This window comes from Triticum aestivum, chromosome 3A, assembly GCF_018294505.1.
Source record: "Triticum aestivum cultivar Chinese Spring chromosome 3A, IWGSC CS RefSeq v2.1, whole genome shotgun sequence".
In the NCBI taxonomy this organism is placed as follows: domain Eukaryota; kingdom Viridiplantae; phylum Streptophyta; class Magnoliopsida; order Poales; family Poaceae; genus Triticum; species Triticum aestivum.
The window spans coordinates 590,200,565-590,219,776 of NC_057800.1; the positions used below are offsets into that span (position 1 = coordinate 590,200,565).

General features: G+C 45.1%; 2 protein-coding genes and 1 long non-coding RNA gene across 4 annotated transcripts; 1 reads left to right on the forward strand and 2 right to left on the reverse strand.

Moving 5' to 3' along the window:
• Positions 1–1,204: 1,204 nt before the first annotated feature.
• On the reverse strand, positions 1,205–3,506 carry LOC123058720 (uncharacterized). Of its 2 annotated transcripts, XR_006427287.1 has the most exons (4): positions 3,359–3,506; positions 3,217–3,270; positions 2,803–3,145; positions 1,205–1,521 (listed from the first exon to the last, which is right to left on the reverse strand). It is a non-coding gene; the product is annotated as an uncharacterized lncRNA (long non-coding RNA). The 2 variants fall into 2 exon arrangements; XR_006427286.1 differs by having other exon boundaries at positions 3,217–3,493.
• Positions 3,507–3,692: 186 nt separating this feature from the next.
• LOC123062434 (putative pentatricopeptide repeat-containing protein At3g11460, mitochondrial) lies at positions 3,693–6,332 on the forward strand. The gene has a single exon (XM_044485957.1). It carries the CDS (start codon positions 3,730–3,732, stop codon positions 5,662–5,664), a length of 1,935 nt encoding a protein of 644 aa, XP_044341892.1. The 5' UTR covers positions 3,693–3,729; the 3' UTR covers positions 5,665–6,332.
• A 525-nt stretch (positions 6,333–6,857) lies between these two features.
• On the reverse strand, positions 6,858–18,747 carry LOC123062433 (N-terminal kinase-like protein). The gene is made up of 21 exons (XM_044485956.1): positions 18,310–18,747; positions 17,688–17,786; positions 17,099–17,250; positions 16,384–16,456; positions 15,077–15,199; positions 14,776–14,884; positions 12,983–13,062; positions 12,749–12,830; positions 12,477–12,616; positions 12,250–12,360; positions 12,021–12,137; positions 11,854–11,943; positions 11,551–11,604; positions 11,374–11,448; positions 10,809–10,884; positions 10,612–10,711; positions 9,925–9,994; positions 9,316–9,389; positions 8,013–8,122; positions 7,581–7,829; positions 6,858–7,466 (listed from the first exon to the last, which is right to left on the reverse strand). The coding sequence occupies exons 1-21, from the start codon at positions 18,730–18,732 to the stop codon at positions 7,102–7,104; spliced, it is 2,772 nt and encodes a 923-aa protein (XP_044341891.1). The 5' UTR covers positions 18,733–18,747; the 3' UTR covers positions 6,858–7,101.
• Positions 18,748–19,212: the final 465 nt, after the last annotated feature.

Here is a 19,212-nt window from a genome sequence, read left to right on the forward strand (position 1 = left end):
ACTGTCGGAGTAATGGGCCACGGGTAGCCTAACCCAGGTCCCTGACCATTTCAAGACATCGAGGCCGGCTGCGCCCCTCAAGCATCAAGGATAAAGCGCCGCCTTCTGGTGGCCGGCTGGCTCATGCGGCCGGCTGCCAGAAGACGGACAAGCACCAGAAGACGGCCTCAAGACGGGTCGACTCCTAGCAGGCGGCCTCCAGAGAGGCCAGCTCCTAGCAGGCGGCCCATGACGTCTTCAAAGTCTGCACCCCCATTAAGAAGACAAGACAGGGTGTGGCTACAGTATAGCCCATCACCCCCATATCCAGGGCACGGCGCGGCCACAGTGCCCCGTACAGGCGAAGATCTCCGCACAGGACGGCACTATTACCGCTCCACCCTTACGTCACCCCTGTCAGGCGGAGCCCTGCTCCCACGACGGCCTGTCGGTACGGCCTGCAGGCGGCGGGCCCTACCAGGCAGCGAGAGATCGGAAGGCGACAGAGCCTGATCAGTCGGACCCGAGGGAGGCCGGCCTCTAGCAGGCGACCCCCTCTTCCCTCGAAGTTCGCACGCCATTAACCAGAGAAGACACAATGTGGCTACAGTGATCTCCCACCAGACGGTGGGACTGTAGCCACGCCCCCTCCCCCCCTCCGACCAAGCATACGTCATTAGCATTACGGCTACAGTAACAAGCAGCCGGCCAGACCCGCAAGCGGCAGAGGCGGCCTGTCGGCTCCGCACCAGACCAGTCAGCGGGCCCCAGCGGCCGGCGAAGAAGCCGGCGACAGGAGACACTGACAGTCGGGTCCTACACCCGGCCAGATTACCATTGTACCCCTGGGGGTAGGCCTATATAAACCCCCCAGGGCACCCATGCAAAGGGTTCCCAACCTGTTAGACCTAGACTCACACATAGAGAGAGGAGAGAGCTAACTCTGCTTTCTTCTACCTCTAGCATACAGCTCGAGGAGCACCATTGTACTCACTAGTGCCTTAGTGATCATGCGGAGACCCCACAGAACAGGACTAGGGGTGTTATCTCCTAGGAGAGCCCCGAACCTGTGTAAAGTACGCCGGTGTTCGTGTCTACGCCTCATCCCGCTTCCGGGCACCGGCGACGTTCTACTCGCTCCCATCATGATAAGTCATCTCTTGGCATATGTCACACCCAACCCCTGACAAAGCTGCAAGTCATGAGAACTAAATACACAAACAAAAAACGCAGCAAACAGCTAACTAACAAAGCCGAAAGTAATAAGATCCAACGCAGGAGTTAAGCCCTCTAAACAAAAGCCACCACCAGGGAGCGCACAACAGGAGTGTCACCTAAGCAAAACAGGCATCAACAAGCAGACTAGACCTATTACAAGGAGATCAGCGCCTGTGGAGACAAATCCACACCACCAAAGCAGCCTCAGGCTTGAATCCTCGCGTCGTTGATCCTCCATCCTTGTGATGCCCTGTAAACCTCACTTGCCACCTGTTCGAGAAGTCTTGACCCCAGCTCCAGCATTTTTCTTGCTTGGTCCTTTGTCTGTAAAATAGACCAAGAAGTAATCCAGTATGTCATAGACTGAACAAGATTCATAGGATCATTACGTTTTTTGCCATCAAATATAACGGCATTGCGACATTTCCAAACAGTCCACATCAAAGCACCCACGCCAACCATAGCAAGTTTCTGATCATTTTTAGCAAAAGTTTTAATCCACCTGCCAAAACATTTCACACCTGAACTGGGCATAGATCAAAGATAAAGGCACATTTAATTAAACTCCACAGAAGAGAGGCAGCAGAGCATGAAAAAAAACAAATGGTCTACAGATTCATCTTTACCACACAATACACATTCTTTGGGCCCTTTCCACCCCCTCTTGAGCAGAGAATCTTTGTTAAGTAAACAGAACATGTGGTCCAGAATATATTAAGCTACCATTACTTGTGGCTGTTTGCTTCTCTTATCACTTCATGGTTGATACAGGAAGAAGTTTCCTGCCAAGATGCAGTTTCTACTCTCAGCTTGGCCGCTCGTTCGAGTCAAGTGGCCACTCAAGTGGCCAACGAACAATGCCGCAGATCCGCGGGTGTTACAAGTTTCAAAAGGGCAGATGTTAACTTGTCTGCAGTTGCTAAAAGCTCCTCAAGGCCAATTCTTCTACACACCAACCGAATCCCGTGGTAGAGAAGCAGGATCGGCCCCAATGGAGTTTGAGCGCAATTATTCTGAATTATATAACTTGTTGTTATTCTGAAATATATAACTTGTCTTAACTGGGATAATTTGTGATCATTCAAAAAAAAGGGCAAACTTGTTGTTATTCTGAATTATATAACTTGTCTTAACTGGGATAATTTGTGATCATTCAAAAAAATACAGCACATAAAACTCTCTGTACTAGAGGTCACAAATAACAAGTGCCATGGTGATAACAAGTATGTGATTGTAGGACTGGACATATTTGTTTACTCACCCAGAATCGGACTATGGCTGTACATCTCTCTGTACATTTTTACTCAGCTAAACTACATCCTATAACAATTACGCACAGCCAATGGAACATCTTCAGGAAAGAAGTCATATACATGCAGTCCAAAGATAGCAAGGCATGTCAGTTGCTTCTCACTAAAATAAAACAACATGCTTGACAAGTATTCAGCACTTCACAGTTCATCAGAAAGTAGATTTTGCCAAAAGCCTAAGCACGCCCATGTGGATACTTGCAATAGTAGCAAATGTGTGAAGCTAAACTACATCCTATAAGAATTAAGCACTACAGAAAAAAAAACACGTACGAGTCAAAATAATTGTTTTAACCTGCTGCTTTTAATTGTTGCTGGATGCGGCTGTTGTCTGCTTCAGATAGTGGCCATATCACTCTTCCTTTTCTTCGCTTCAGTTTGGTTCTTTGCTATCTGCTGCTTGTACGTGGCCTTGGCCTTCCTCTCCTTGTCAAGCTCCTCCTCCACAAGAGCCTTGGCCTTCCTCTCCTTGTCAACCTCCTCCTCCACAAGAGCCTTGGTCTTCCTCTCCTTGTCAAGCTCCTTCTCCAAGTCAGCTCTGGAATGGGCTTCTCTTTCAAGCTTCTCCGTCAGCTGTTGGAGCTGTAACGTCGGCCACTCGTCGGCCACTCTTGTGCCGCTTCAACGAGCTTGTTGATCTGAAACCAGAAACAAATTAAGCATAGAGTGGACAAAAAGTAAGAATATAGAGTGGAAGAGTCCGACATACGGTATGCAGAGCTTGCTGAAGGACGTCCAATCCAGAGGCAAAACCCTCATTGAGCTGTTCCATTTGATCCACAGAAACATTGGTTAGCAGCGCCATCGTCGCAACCTGCATAACCAGAGTTGTTATAGATTGTAACACATACTTAGGCGGCGGGGCTGGGCGGGATGGGAGGAGGGGCTGGGCGGATCGGATCGGGAGGCGACAGCGGCGGCGGGATGGGGAGGACGGGAGGGGGGGTGGCATGCCTTGGGAGGCCGGCGTGGAGGAGGCGGCGGCGGCGGCGCGAGGAGTTGCTGAGGTTGGAGAAAATGCGCTGTTCTAGAGCCGACGAGAGCCAAAACATAAAGGGAATCACGTGTTTAGGCGACCTGGGCCTTGTTGGGCCGCCAAGAGCTAACCAGCGACCTGGGCCCTCGGAGGGAGGCACCGTTTCGCAACTAGGCCGGGATAATCTCGTCCCCTCAAAATTTACTCAAAACAAAAAAAAAAACTCCCGGCTTGTGCTGGCTAAAGATGACCACGGAGCCTTCCACCTCCGCGGCGACCTCCACCGCCGCCGCCTTAGCAGGCGACGCTAACGGCACGGAGCCATGGAGCGCCCGCGTGCGCACCTTGTCGCGCCTCGGCCGGCACCGGGAGGTCCTGGCCCTGCTCCGCGACGGCGACCCCTCGCCGCCGCCGCACGCCCTTGCGCTACCAGCCGCGGTCATCTCCTGCACGGCGCTATCCCTGGTCTCCGGCGTCGCCCAGATACAGGCACTCGGTTGCAAGCGCGGCCTGCTCCCTTCCTCCGACGCCTACCTCCTCTCCTCGCTGCTCTCCTCCTACTCCCGCCTCGGCCTCCTCCCGCGCGCCCACCAACTCCTCGACGAAATGCCCCTCGCGTCCACGCCTCCCACCACGCTCCGCACAGCCTTCAACTCCCTCATCTCCGGATGCGCGCTGCACGCGCTCCCGGCCGCCTGCTTCGCCCTCTTCCGCCGCATGCGGGCGGCCAGCGCCCCCTTCGATGCCGTCACGCTGATGACGCTGCTCCCCGCCGCTCCTCAGAGCGTCGTGCCGCAGCTCCATGCCCTCGTGGGGAAAGCAGGGCTGGCCGCCCAGACAAACGTGGCCAACTGCCTCATATCAGCATACGCGCGCCGCGGCGCTGGCCTTGCCCGGCAGGTGTTTGACGAGATGCCATTGACCTCCCGTGACATCGTCTCGTGGAACGCCGTGCTCTCAGCCCACGCGCAGAATGGCCTCGCAGTGGACGCCCTTGATCTCTACAGCCGCATGTGTGGCCACGATGGCGGCGGCGTGGAGCCAGACGCCGTGACGCTCGTGAGCGTGCTCTCCTCGTGTGCCCACCTTGGAGCCCGCGGTGTAGGCCTGGGTGTCGAACGCTACATGCAAGAGAGACTCCCAGGCTTCCGTGCCAACATGCAGCTCTGCAACTCTCTCATCAACTTCCATGCACGCTGCGGCAATTTGCCCCAGGCACAGCGGCTGTTCAACGAAATGCCCAGGAAGAGCATTGTGTCTTGGACGGCACTGATCACTGGGTACGGCATGCACGGGCATGGCGATGTCGCTGTAAATCTCTTCCAGGCGATGGTGTCAGAAGGCATCCGGCCAGATAATGTCGCAATGGTCGGCCTCTTGTCGGCGTGCAGCCACGCTGGAATGTACGAGGAGGGGCGCAAGTACTTCTCAGCAATGGAGAGTACATACCAGTTGCGGCCTACACTGGAGCACTACACCTGCATGGTGGACCTCCTTGGACGGGCCGGCCGTCTCAAGGAGGCACAAGAACTCATCTCCTCAATGCCCATGCCAGCCGACGGTGCGGTGTGGGGTGCCCTTCTTGGGGCGTGCAAGATACATAAGAATGTGGAGATAGGGGAGGAGGCTTTCGAGCATGTCATCAAGCTCGAACCGAGCAATGTCGGCTACTATGTGCTCATGGCAAACATATACACAGACACAGGACAACTGGAGGGTGTGGTGAGGGTACGTGCGATGATGAGGGAGCGTGGGCTCAAGAAGGAGCCTGGGTGCAGCTATGTCGAAAACAAGGGGAGGGTTCATCTCTTCATGGCTGACGACCACTCACATCCGCAGGCAAAGAGGATTTACGAGCTCGTGATTAAGCTTGAACAAATGGTGACGGAGAGAACAGATGGCACTGTGGAAACTGGGCAAGGCAGAGTGGACGAGGGGTACTCTGGGAAGATGGCTGCGCCGTTGATCGGCTTTCACAGTGAGAAGCTCGCTGTGGCCTTCGGTATGCTGAACACTGATGACAGTGAGATTGTGGTGATCAAGAACCTAAGGGTATGTGGGGACTGCCACTCTTTCCTGAAGGCGGTCTCTGCAATTGCCAACCGGGCATTTCTCGTCAGGGACGCGAGCCGCTTCCATCGCTTCGAAGGTGGAGCATGCTCCTGCAAAGACTACTGGTGAAGAATTTGGTGCTCCCTGTTAGGAGAAAAGAATATTTCACTCCGGATCTTCAGTGCTCACTGCACTGGAACAGGCTTGGTGACTATGCTACTACTGTCCTTCCACTCTAGCTACGAGAAAAGTGGAGGGCTGGATCAACAGCGGGCATGATGGACTCGCTGTTAGGTTGACCAGTACTCTCAGATCGAACCCGGTTCATGGATGGTTATCCTGGTGCTGGACAGCCAGTAGAACAAAGTGTGAACTTTATCGAGGCTTGCAGTCTACTCCTGATCAATTGGCATTGCCCCTCATGCAATTGCTTGTGGAAATGCGATGCTCCACCCACGCCCTTGGACCTTCTACGAGGAATTACCCGGCCCTGTTTGAGACAATGCCAGATTTTTTTACCAGATGTGGTTCAGAGTACACCAGCGATGATCAGCATGTTCTGCATCGTTGGCATGGTTCAGGTCGGTTGTTTAGTCAAATATAAAGAATGAACCGCCATCTTTTGCATCAGGAAAGGGTTGATGGAAGGGCAAAGGAAAAAAATGACCATGATGCTGAGCTTTATGTTTCATGCGCGCGCCAATTTTAGAGTTTTATTGATTCCACTGGTGTGAGTCGATTTTGTAGACAATTTTGTATTCTTGTCATTGGAATCGTTGCAGTCATGTTGCTATCCACTATTTTTGCCATTCTAGTGCACTGATGGTTGCCAGGATAACAAGATCAGGCACACCAGGAAAGCAGCGGCGTCAGGTTTCGATATACTGTCCGTCGTTGGTTGAGCTCAGTGTGATCTATGCTTTGTTGCAACAGCACCTACTGGGTGCTGCGCTTACTGACAGCTACTGCAAACAATTTCCTAACCCACAAATTGTTGCTGAGTATGCATCTTAATACGGTGAACAATTTCATGCTGTGTTATAAGCTGAGATATGTGGTTGCTTGCAACAGGCTGGTGATGGTTTCGGGCGGTTTTCCAACATGGAAGCTAGAGCTGCATGTTCATCCCCAGTTCATCATAGAAAGCAACGGTGGTAGCTGCTGACAGGAGTACATATCATCGTAAAATTGCACAATGCTGGTCACAGGCTATCGACATGCAACACCAAAATTTTAGAACTATTCTTAGATGAATCCAGACGATCATTTGGAAGATCTGTAGTAGAAACCTTGTCTGGTTCGTCCAAACAAATCTAAGCCCAGGAAAACAAAGGCAAAATCATATATTGATGGCACAGTTCAAGCACTGTACCTGTGATGTACATAAATTTCCTGAGCTACCACCATATTACACAATTGTGATATTATACAACGGGCAGAGTTCAAGCAATGTTCATGTCGTATAAATGATTGGGCTAGTTTACAAAGAGGATCTCCTAGACACATCAAGGACAAAAGAAAAGGAGAAAAAGTTGCATCCTTGTACAACAACTGTATCATGGCACTCTACATGCCAGTTGAGGAGGTCCTTCCTATTCTTTGAGCACCAAGTTTTGGTTGTGCTGGCTTTGCTCCTCGACCCCTACTGGATGACGCCAGAGGCCTAGCTTTGGTTGCCGGCGGGGGTGCTGCAATGGCACCCCATAGGTCGTCATTATTCGCTGCTGCAGGCTTCAAAGCCTTCCCAGATGATTTTGGCTGAGGTGCAGCTATTGAACCCCAGAGATCATCATCATCATTGTGCGATACCGAGGGTTTGATGCCTGCAGACTTCGGTGCGATTTTGGGTGCTGGAACAGCCGTAGGGCCCCATAGAGCATCCTCCTCTGCTTTTGGTGCCGCTGGCTGATTTGATCTTGATGAACTTGGAACTATGGTTGAAATTTTTGAATTGAGAAAATAAATTAGCAAATAAGTGTTTTAACAGAGATGCATATGTCCTTCCTTGAGATACAAATGCACCACGACAGAAATGTAAAACTTACTTGGTTGCTTCGGTTGCACCACCGGACGTTTCTGGGCAGCTTGTATGTTAGAAAGAAGAGATGGCGGTGACTTCTCTTCAAATGGATCTACATCATCCCATCCTTCGTTATCACTACCATTTTCTTCCTGGTTACCGTTCTCGAGCTCACCCCATCCATCCATAGATGAGCTTGCTGATGCTGGTGCAGTTTGATCAAAAGAGTTGGAAGCGGCTGCTGGTGCATATGCTGCTGGGGCAGAGTGAGTAGCTGTGACAATATAATACCCAACATAAGGATTCACAAGCAATGTAACACATCTATAACTTCTGTTAATCCTCATCCCACAAAATTACACCTTGTCACCTTCATAAGCCCTCCAGGTTTATGGAAGTGATGAAAACTGAGATCAAAGCTCCCGAGGATTTAAGAAATTTAGAAAATGAATAATACCTGAGGTGGTACTGGGGGGTGCTGAAACTTGAGAGTTACTGGCATTTGCAGTAGATACTGGGCCATGGTCGGAAGGTTTTCCCTTCTGAGTAATAGAACTCATGGCCCACCTGTATATGTACGCTTTCTAGTAAGTAATAAATCAATTGCATACAAAACCAGAAAATTCTAAAGATAAACTGAAAAGGCGTAAAGATAGCTCCAGTACAAGTGTAGACGCATACATCATTCAGGCTTCATTTGGCTAAGTAAAAAACTAGCTAAGTTTCTGCTCTTGTATACAGCAACTAGTTAGTTTCAAGCAAGAAAATTATCAGTGTCCTAGTTTTCAAAGGTTAATGGACGTTATTAGATCCCACAGCACAATGCAGCGCAAAATTGACACGGTTGCCTTTAGAAGTGGGTGTTTCCTAGCAAGCATGCTAGCATCAGACATATTCAGCAGCATCTGCTACATGAGTTGATATGTATACTCCCTCTGTTCCCTATTATAAGATGTTCTACTCCCTCCGATCCGAATTAATTGACGCGGCCTCTATACAACGTAAAATGGACATTGTATAGAGGCTGCATCATTTAATTCGGATCAGAGGGAGTAACTTTCTTTCGGAGTCGGATGTATATAGACGCATTTTCGTGTGTTTGTTCACTCATTTCAGTCCGTATGTAGTCCATATTGAAATATCCAAAACATCTTATAATAGTGAACAGATGGAGTACTAAATAACTACATTCACCAACCGCTTAAGCATCAGCACAAGTAGAGGGAGAAATAACAAAAAAAAAATTGTGTGCTGCAGCCATGAATCAAGCGCCATTTGATAGTGTACATGTAGTTATGACCACAGCAAAAGTGGACAACACTATGCATCACTAATATATCTAATCTCAAATCGCAAGTGCATATACACTGTTGGCCTAACATAAATAAGATAGGACCTCTTTTTTCCTTCCTGTTGGTAAAATAGTATAGAGGCATTTTTTTTCCTTTTGAGGAGCTGAGATAGCGATAGCTTACAGCATGGTTCCCACAATCAATTATTTTTTTGGATGTTTCCTTTGTTTATGAAAGTTCAGTTTGATATTAATATGTCCAAAACTTTTGTTTTCAAATAGATAAGAAATCTTGAAGTCTAAGATTGTTTTAATTTCTAAACACATTCTAGACACAATTCTAAGCATTCAAGTAGAGATACTGTTTTAAAACGAGCTTAGTTAGGAAAACTCTAGTTTGCAGTACATGTAGGACCTTGAAAGACATAAGCGAGCTTGCGTATGATGATTGGAACATATGACAACTTACCCAAGTAAACTAGCATTTCCAGGCTTTAACTGAACACCAGTACCTTCGGCTGCCCTGTTGTCTCCTGTGTTAAGCTATAAAACACAACAAAGCAAAAAAATAATCACAATATAAGAAGAGCAACATTGATAAAACAAAAGGGTAGAGGTACATATGTTGTATTAGCAACATCACAGCAGAGATGCTTATCACAGCAATTATATATATACATGAATGTATTTTTGGAACAATTAGGCTAGGATGCAGTAACTCAACAGTACTAAAGTATCATTACTACTCCCTCTATTTTACTAGATCTGGTACATTCACCAGCCAACATCCGGGCAGATCAAGGAAATAATAAATGTAAGAAAGAGTTAATGATAATAAACATGCATACGACGTGGATTTTGTACACCTGAGCATATGTGTTCTTTCTATTTTGAAATTTTAAAAAGTGGGTTTCAAAGTAACAAAAACAAATAGCACACGTACATATTAGATTTGAAATAAAGAAAACAAAAGGACATGTTGCAACACTAAGTTAACAGCCAGCATATTGTGCCACAATTCATAGCTAGTGTAATAAAACAGTCGATTTATAGTAGGCAGATAAACTAGATATGCTACCTTTTCATGATGTTGTTTTGCTATTTGCAAGAATTGGTCAGTAGCCTGGAAAGCCTTGGTCCTCACATCACTATAAATAAAATAAGAATGGATTAGCTGAAAGACCAAGTCAAGAAAGTAAAGTAAGAACAAATGAAGAAGGCTTTAACGTGATGCACATCACATTTTGCCATCTTGGCATTGACCACTTTGGTTGTTAAAATAGGACGCAACATCCACTCAGACGGAATTTGGGAGCTCGAATTTGCATCAATAATAAAATTAGGTGAGTTTACAAGTGTAATACAGCTGTTTTCCTCAGTCGATGGATGGGATAAATGCCTATGTTGCTTTTTAATTTTGATGCTATATTAAAGAATGTAATCCATAAAACTGGCTTACAGCCCCTAAACGCAATGCTAAAAGGGGGAAACTATCACTTTATTGTGAGTGCAGTTCAAACAAAAGGGAGTTAGGTAGGGGCAGTATTGTAAGAGTGCTAGTCTGTAAGAGTGCAATTCCAGCTAAAGGGAGTGATTAGGGACAGTCTCATAATAAACAACACTAATAAACCACAACATGGTATTTGGCAAACATGTCTAAAAACAACATATGTAACAACTGGAGGCAGTAGTGATTAGGCCAGCACAGTCTTCTATTTCAGCAATGACAAACTAGAGACAGCTAGAGCTAAAGGTTCTAACTTACCTGTCTGGGTCAAATGTAAGGACAACAATGTTAGGCAGTATACGGGTTGCTATCTCTGTCATTTCGTAGTATGAACTAGTGACACTCAGTGCCATGATTCCTGTCAAGGCAAAATAATGATTCATACTTTGTCACAATAATCAGTGGAAGAATGCTCTATCAATAGTACAACAACACATCTGCTCAGGTTAATGTACCAGCTGCTCGAGCAGGCGGGAAGGTATCACGTAATGCACGGACTGTGAATGCATTGATCAATACTCGCTTCCTAGTCTGCAAAAATTAGAGCCGCATTAACAAAGATTATAAATAAGGTGGAACTGTAAAACAATCAAATGAAGTCCATATCCAGGCCACAGAAGAAAAGGCAGAAGTTGCACTTGCATTGCACAATCAAACAAGAGAAGATTTTAAGCTTGCCCCTAGACATTGTTATTATCTTCCCATTTTGTGACAAATCGTGCACCCAACTAATTTTCTGGTATTTCCAGCCAACTAGTACTGTTTTCTTCTGGTCTTCATTCGTTATTGTATATGTTTGCCGCCAGCAACCAGCTAGTTTTCAACAAAAAATAGAACCTTACTCATGGAGAATATCTAGGATTCAAGACTTAAAAATAATCATGGTCAAGATCTCCCCAAATATGCCAATTGGCACATCTAGAATTCCGCAGCATCACTAGTGCAGCATATCTAAGCAACACTTCAAAGGAAAACTAGCAATAACAGCAACGAAAAAGGTAGAGCATCTTTGGAACAAACCCCATCATTCATGTAAGTTGAAATATTCCCAAGAAGAATTGTAGTGTTTGTCCGGATTGCAGGTTCTTCATCGACCTGAAGACAAACAACAATGCCTTTACTCAACTGTACAACCCTTCTCATATCCAACAAGGCATCACTGGGTTGAAACCAAATTTAACTAGAATGAAACATCACCTGAAGCTTAGAGAGATACTTCAAGAGAGATCCTGAGATTGTACGCTGAGATAACTACAGTAACAGATCAGCCAATTAGCACAAAAGACAAAAGAAAATCTCATGTAATAGAGGAGTACCATGGAACAAACTGAAGTCCCTGGATTGTTCTTTAAAACCACAATTATGACTAAAGGGACAACAAAAATCAAAATTCCGAAGCAAGAATGGTTATAGTTCCAAAATCTTGAAATGAACTAAACCTAAAATGGTAGAGCTAGTCAAATAAAACTTAGGCTCAGCATGGAAGTACGTGCAACTCACTTTTGGTGCCAATACAAGCATCGACTTCAGTGTCAGTTCACGGAGCAAAGAAGAAGTATCAGAGAACCCAGTGGCAACATGAGGAAAAACCTGCAAATCCAGAATTATCCTGTCAAATGTGAACACTCAGAAACAAACATATGACCATATAAAAATAGACCGCATACTTGTTCATCAACTGTTTGTGATGCCAATGACTCTCCAAACTGATCTATGTGCTGCAAAAGACTAACTCGGATAGCTCGGTCATTCGAGGCAAAAAGCTTCACAATAGTTGGCAAAACCTGAAAAGGGCCAGTATTCTCAACATGAGTGACAAGCCCACAAACCATCTTTACTGGATGGTCAAAGAACCAAAATATATATTGAGCAAAAGCAAAATAAATGATGACAAACCTTAGTACTAAACTGATCAGCTGGAAGCCAGGAGCCCATCTTTAACAGCACAGTCAAGGCTGGAGCAGCAGCAGAACCAAATTCAAGAGCAGATGCCAACACAGGGAGCAACTATTCACAAAGTAGACAAGATATGAACATAAACAGGGAACTCTAGTTAGTTGCACAGGAAATAAACACAGTCCAAACTCAGGCCTCATGGGTTCTAACTGGGAGTTTCACGGTACCTTTTTCAGAACTATCTCACGGGGAAGTTGTTCTGCTATATTTGGAAGTTTCCGGAAAAAGCTATCTTTCTCAACACTGTCCTTTAAATTAAGAACTTCCATGAACTGGATGGTCTCTACCAACTTGTTCTGGAAAAACTCTGAAATTAAAAGCCAAATCGTTAATTACAGCATTAAGAACAAAGGCTGAAGAAGATGGACGTTAATAAAAGAAAGACAGAGAAAATGAAAACAATAGTGCTTGAATAAAAAGGGAAAACTATTGAACTTGCCGCTGTTGTCAATAAGTTTTGAAGGATTCATTCTACGAGAAGGTGTAGAACTTAAGAGCTTCTGGTAATCTGGAAGCAGAGACTGCAACAAAACGAAAACGAAATCAATAACATTAAAAGCCAGAGGAACCATGTCAAAATGATGTTCTACGGTACAGACAATGGAGAATGTGATGTGTTCACAAGATAGCTCAAGAACAAACCAAACCCCAGCACACAGTCATGCAAGCTAACCTTCGGGATTGAAGCAATGTTGCGAAGGTCCTCTGTCCTGCTCAACTTTCCACCAGAAAAGAGCTCATGAATTAAACACCCTGCAATGAGTGACATATGTTGTCCTTTTAGTGAAAGGTACCTTGTGTCATATGTTCTCATTATTTCATTGTGCATAAGGAGCAACATTGAAGAAACAAGAGGGATGTTGCACCAAACAGAAGTATCACCACATAGAAGAGTTAATATCATCTGATTTTCTTAGTTTAGAATTGACAAGTTTTTTGGTCAATCTCACCTTTGACTTGGTCTAGAATTCAAACTGGGTAAAATTACGAGAGAATTCCTTATTTGACACTACCTTAAAATGTGGTTCCCTATTCGGCCCTGAAGAAATTTGTCTTCCCTGTTTGACATCTGCTCTAAATTTCTTTCCCAATATGACACTCTAGTGCATTTTGTTCACTAACGGTGTTAAAGACAGACGTGAAAAGACCTTTTTACCCCTGGTGCATAAGGTGACCAAAAATCTGTACATGACAATATCTACAGTTATGTTACATATTTGGTCGTGTTAAATGACCAATTGAGACCCCATAATTTGGTCAATGAACTGATTTCAATCCAAAAAATTGGTGTTGGTGCTCATACGAGACGGCCGTCGGTGTTGGTGTTGAGCAGATGGTGGTTGGATGTACTGTGCTCCGAGGACTCCGACGCTGCCGAACGCCTTCGCGAGATGAGAGTGCTGGATGGGTGTGGGCGTTGGCGAATGGATTGATGTTGTGAACGATGTATGGTTCCCCTCTCTGACCGTGCGTGAGTCCTGCGAATGGCCTTGTGCGGTTGTGCCTCTGTATTTATAGTGAAGGAAGATAGGCAGAACGCGAGCGTTTGTTCCGATCTTCATGGAAAGATATAGATATAAAATCCCGTCTACGAGCTCCGTTGCGTATACGTGCATGTACATAGTAGAACTCAACCATATTTAACACGCCACGACCAGTCCAGACTATACTGGTGCATGCATGCATTAGTCAAGTATTCGGGTATTCGGAGAAGTATAATACGCGCCGGCCAGGCCGCCGGTATATATACGGGTATTCGGAACTGACGCGCGGACATTCAGATATATGTATGAGTCGATGAGACGTCAGCGGGAACTGCTCCAGACCTCTACATCTGCAAGGTTAGCTAGCTACATGATCAAATACGTAGACTGTTGCACGATGTAATCGGCCAGGGTACGTAATGTATGTGTAACTTGCATTAAAAAAATGCAACTGGACTTAGCTTTCTCAAAGCGACAAGCACAAAAACACGTCAAGCAACAAAGACGAGAGGGACGGCTAGATCTGGATCGGGATATTTTCTTTTGCTTGATGTGGGCTAGCGACTAGGATTGGGGTATTTTGGTCCATCTAAATTTTTTTTACGGAACAGTGTAACGAAACCGACGGCGATGTCACGTAAGGAAAGAAATTTAGACTGCATGTTAAATAGGGAAGAAAAGTTTCTTCAGGGTCAAATAAAGAACCGCATTTTAAGGTAGTGTCAAATAAGGAATTTTCTCTAAAATTACCATGAAAGACTTCCATGCATTCACGCACAGAGAAAACACCCATTACGAAATAACTGAACAACTTCAATAGGTTAAGTAAAGAAGAGCGAGTGCGCAACTGGTAGTGGTAAGAACCGTTTGAAAAAGAAGTTTTTCCCCATTCTTAAACAGGAAGAATAAACAGAATCGCCACATAAGAATGCAATTGAGGAAAGGGAACCCTATTAGAATGCAGTGAGTTAGGTCAGCTCACCCAATCCCCATGAATCAATTGCCCACGGAGGTGATTTTCTAATTGAAGCCCAATCTGACTTTGTCAGCTCCAGTGGCTTGTACTGCGCTCCGACTAACCATTCAAATTGCTGCAGATGAACATAAAAAGAGAAGATCTTGACATAGGTTCAAACATCTATATGATGTAATCACGGAAAATAATATATATTTCTGAATTTCCGAGCTTGACATAAAAGCTGGTTTAAACAGTACCAAAACATAGCTGCATGTAGTGCTACATCTGACTAGCATAAATAAAGGTGTCGATTGAGAGGCATTACCAACATGGGGCTACCGGCGATTTCGTTATTGGCATCGAATTCTGAGAGAACATCAAAAGCATGAAGCTTCCAGTCCAGAGTTTGAGTAACAACTACACTAGCCAAGCACACATTTCCATGAACCTGAAATTGATAAAGGGACAGCAATCAGCTCATTTAAGACTGAAATACTGACAGTACTTGTTAATTTCAACAATAAAATTATGAATTATCACAATATAAGGTCAAATATGACCCCAAAAAACATCCTCCAGCATGATTTTACCGTCACCAAGACATCTCTGCACATTCAACAAGTAATATCTACTACATGTGCATTATATAGATCCTCTAAGTATCTGTCAACAAGTAATGTCAACTAACAAGGTTGGCTTGACACAGTTCACAGACATAAATATAAATTGCAGTAAAGCAAGAGAAACATGGCATTTTATGATTCGTGAGAACCTCTCAAAAAGGCAGTGCCTGGTAAAGGAGTAATGTAAAGCAGAAATCAAATGATCAATGAAGTAACACAGTATAAGCCGTTTGACAGTGCAATAATACTTGGCCTCATCCATAGTTCAAAAAAGTGCTAGGTGTTAATTGTGCGTTTTGCCACCGCCTTGCCCTTTTCTGACAAAAGCGCAGTTATGCGCTGGCGTTTTGCTAGCACCTAGAGCCTAGGCGCACTTAAGCGCTCGCTTAGGCGTGCCTTTTTTAACTTTGGCCTCATCTGCAGCAAGGGTTTGGAATGTAAGGCTTGCAAGACTTTGGTGTTAGGTTGAACGCATGATCTAATGCCAAAGTTATATGTCCCACATTAATCTTTTAAAAAGGATGAAACTTTTTTTTAAAAGAGCTAGGCGTTAATTGTGTGGTTTGCCATAGCCTTGCGCTTTTCTTTGGTATTGTCTAGAGCCTAGGCACGCCTTTTTTAACTACGAAAAAGATAAATAAATTAAGTATCTCACAAAAAATAAGTTGTTCCGGTGAAAAAAGTCTGTATGCTCAAGCGGCAGCCATGTAATAACTAGAAAAAGCTCTATTTCGAAAGCTATAGAACCCAATAAACAAAGAAGTTCTGAAAATGGCTTGGGCTTCAAGCATGATGCGACAAATTGATTGGCACAATATACATATAAAATTTGCTTTAGTGTCTGGAACAAAATAGAACGATATAATGAGCAAGCAGCAATCCAGCAACCATTAGCAGTAATCAAATCTATAAGCGGATATCAGATAGCAACAAATAAAGATTTTTTTAATAAACAGCTTGCATGGAAAATAAATAGAATATAAGGTTCCATATTAAGGCAGGAACTTACGAGCTTGCAATCATTGTTGAGAAAGCTCACAGCTTTTGATATCTGATGAAGACCCCAAGCAAAATACTCATCTCTGGAACAACTTACTGATGAGAATAAAGTTTACTGAACAAAAATGAAAATAAAAATGGAATAAAATCTTGGGGACAAAAGAAGATAGCCAGCCAACTGCAAAAATTTGATCTCAAGAAATGGGTGGCAACGGCACAGTAAGCCAACATACCAATGACTCTTGACTAAAATTTGTGTAGTACCATGCTCTATAAACTGCTGTCTACTATGAAGTATACCCATTCATATACAGTGACTGTGTGCCCCTATCAGTGCAATTGCCGATTAGGCCGCATAATCAAGTTGGTTAGATCATGTGATAACTACTGGGTGTGTGAACAGTCCGAGACGAGCACTGGTTGCCAGGTAGCACCACAGTGAACACATATATGATGATAAGAACTCTTTATCTCTGCACTTCTCAGACACAACACCACTGGTTTCCCTACCAGCAGATCCAAACCTGGTTATTAGATATTTTCACACAGAAATGTTATTACAGATCCTCAGCGTTATGGAATCATTGTTCAGTTAGTGTGGATCACATATAATCTAGTTACCACAAATCATATCACTCAGCTTTAACTAGCCTCGGTGTAGACAATGTATGCACATGCATGCCAAGTTTTGTTAAACATGAGAAGACAAGAGAAGCGCATTGTACCTCTGTGTACCTCCCAGGTTCAGCTCTTTGATTTTTTCAGAAAGTGGTGTAACAGGCTCTGTGACTATATATATTGTGTGTTTTATAGCAGGTCCATCAGGAACTTCTGCTTCTGTACTGTGAAGAAAGGATAATATATTTGGATGGCGCACCTGCATTACGAACAACACTCAACTGACTTAGCACTTAGCAGGTGCCAATACAAAAATGATAAACATTGACTGAAGTATATTAGAAAATCATGTTTGCAATACTGAGATATAGCGCCATTATTAAATATATGATGTCTACAGTTGTTTCCCTCTAAGTATATTAGAAAATCATGTTTGCAATACTGAGATATAGCGCCATTATTAAATATATGATGTCTACAGTTGTTTCCCTCTAAGTATATTAGAAAATCATGTTTGCAAAGCTGAGATATAGCACCATTATTAAACATATGATGTCTACAGTTGTTTCCCAACTTTTGTGTTGGTCATAATGTTTTTAAGACCAATTGTTTACCACCACTCACTTTGCTCTAATATGTCGCAGTAATAGCACTCCTAGTTATCAATAATCTTGCAGATAAAAATGAGAAACTTACCGTCCGTAATCTCTTAACCCCATTACGACCAGCAACCATGTGCCTGTCCTGAGGGTTGCTCCCTGACAATGAGAAAATAGACACAGGCGATCCATCGTCCTGGAGAAGACAAGGGAACGGTTATGTTGGAAACAGAATGACGTGAAAATAACATGGGTGGTTAGTGGTAACATTGTGCACAAACGTTTCACACTTCAATACATTGGATCATAATGGGGGGCCTCCACAAATTATGCATCCATTTCAAGTTCAACCATCCACTAACCGAGATTATCAACTAAGCACTGGATCCACGAATTCTACTTCCTAAGGGCACTGAACTCAGCCATTTGACTTCCTACAGCGTTGCCGAAGCTAGCACCAGCCTAACACGAACTAGAAAACTGTACCCTGCCCTGACACTGTTACAGAGCACAGGCGCATACACGGTCCAGCGCGTACGAGGCCTCGAAGCACCGAAAGCCCAGGCTAGAATCCCCGTAGAAAAGCGCACGCAATCAGCTCCAGCTCCCGGATCGCCAGTTCAGCACGACATCGAGAAGCTCGCATGCCCTACGGGGGATCCAATCGGCCCAGCCCCGGTCGGTAGGCAGGAGGCGGGGAGGACGCGGGCGTGAAGTACCTTGGAGGCGCCGCGGTGGTGCGTCCAGGAGCCCCAGGCGGAGGCGTGGGGCTCGCCGATGGTGTAGGGGAAGTCCTTGAGGCCCGATCCGGATCCCGCGACCACGTCCTTGAGGAACTTGAACATTTTGCTCTGCTCCCTCGGCGCGTTCCCCCTCGATTCTCCGGGTGACGACTGGGCTCCCTCGGTCGCCTCCCCCCGGCGGTGGGTGGCTGTGCGGGAGGGCGAGGAGGAGGCGTCGGGGTAGATCCGGGGAGGACGACGGGGTGGAGGCCGCTTCCAGGGAGGTAGACGGGGAGGGGGAAACGGCACGTGGGGACCTACCTGCAAGGGGGCGAAGATGGGTGCGGTGTTTTGCATATCCCCCCTTTGCCTGTCAGAATCTCCAACTGTGATTGGTTGACAGGCAGGATGACAGCTCATGCTTACAGGATGCGATTGGTATAATTCTTTCCATGTCAAATTGCGTAATCTGTATTTTTTTACTCTGAAAACGTCTTGTAATATGTTGCGGAGGTACTCCGTTCCAAATTACGTACTTGTCTTACATTCGAAACTGCTGCATGCACGATACAACTGGCCGATCTATGCACGACATCTAAATCCTGCGGCCAGCGCCCTGTTCAATCATGCATATGTCCGGCCGGATTTTTTTATCGTCCGTGCATCGTCCAAAGAATGTCATGTGCATAGCACGATTCTCTTAGATTTGTCTAGATACGGATGTATCTAACACTAAAATGAATCTAGATACATCCATATCTAGACAAATCCAAGACAAATAATTCAGAACGGAGGGAGTAATACTTACCAACTACGTGATTGGTGTAAGGCATTTTAGAGTTTCGAGAGAAAAAAAGTGAAAGAGCAACTCCAATGAGACGACCCAAACGGACGGCGATT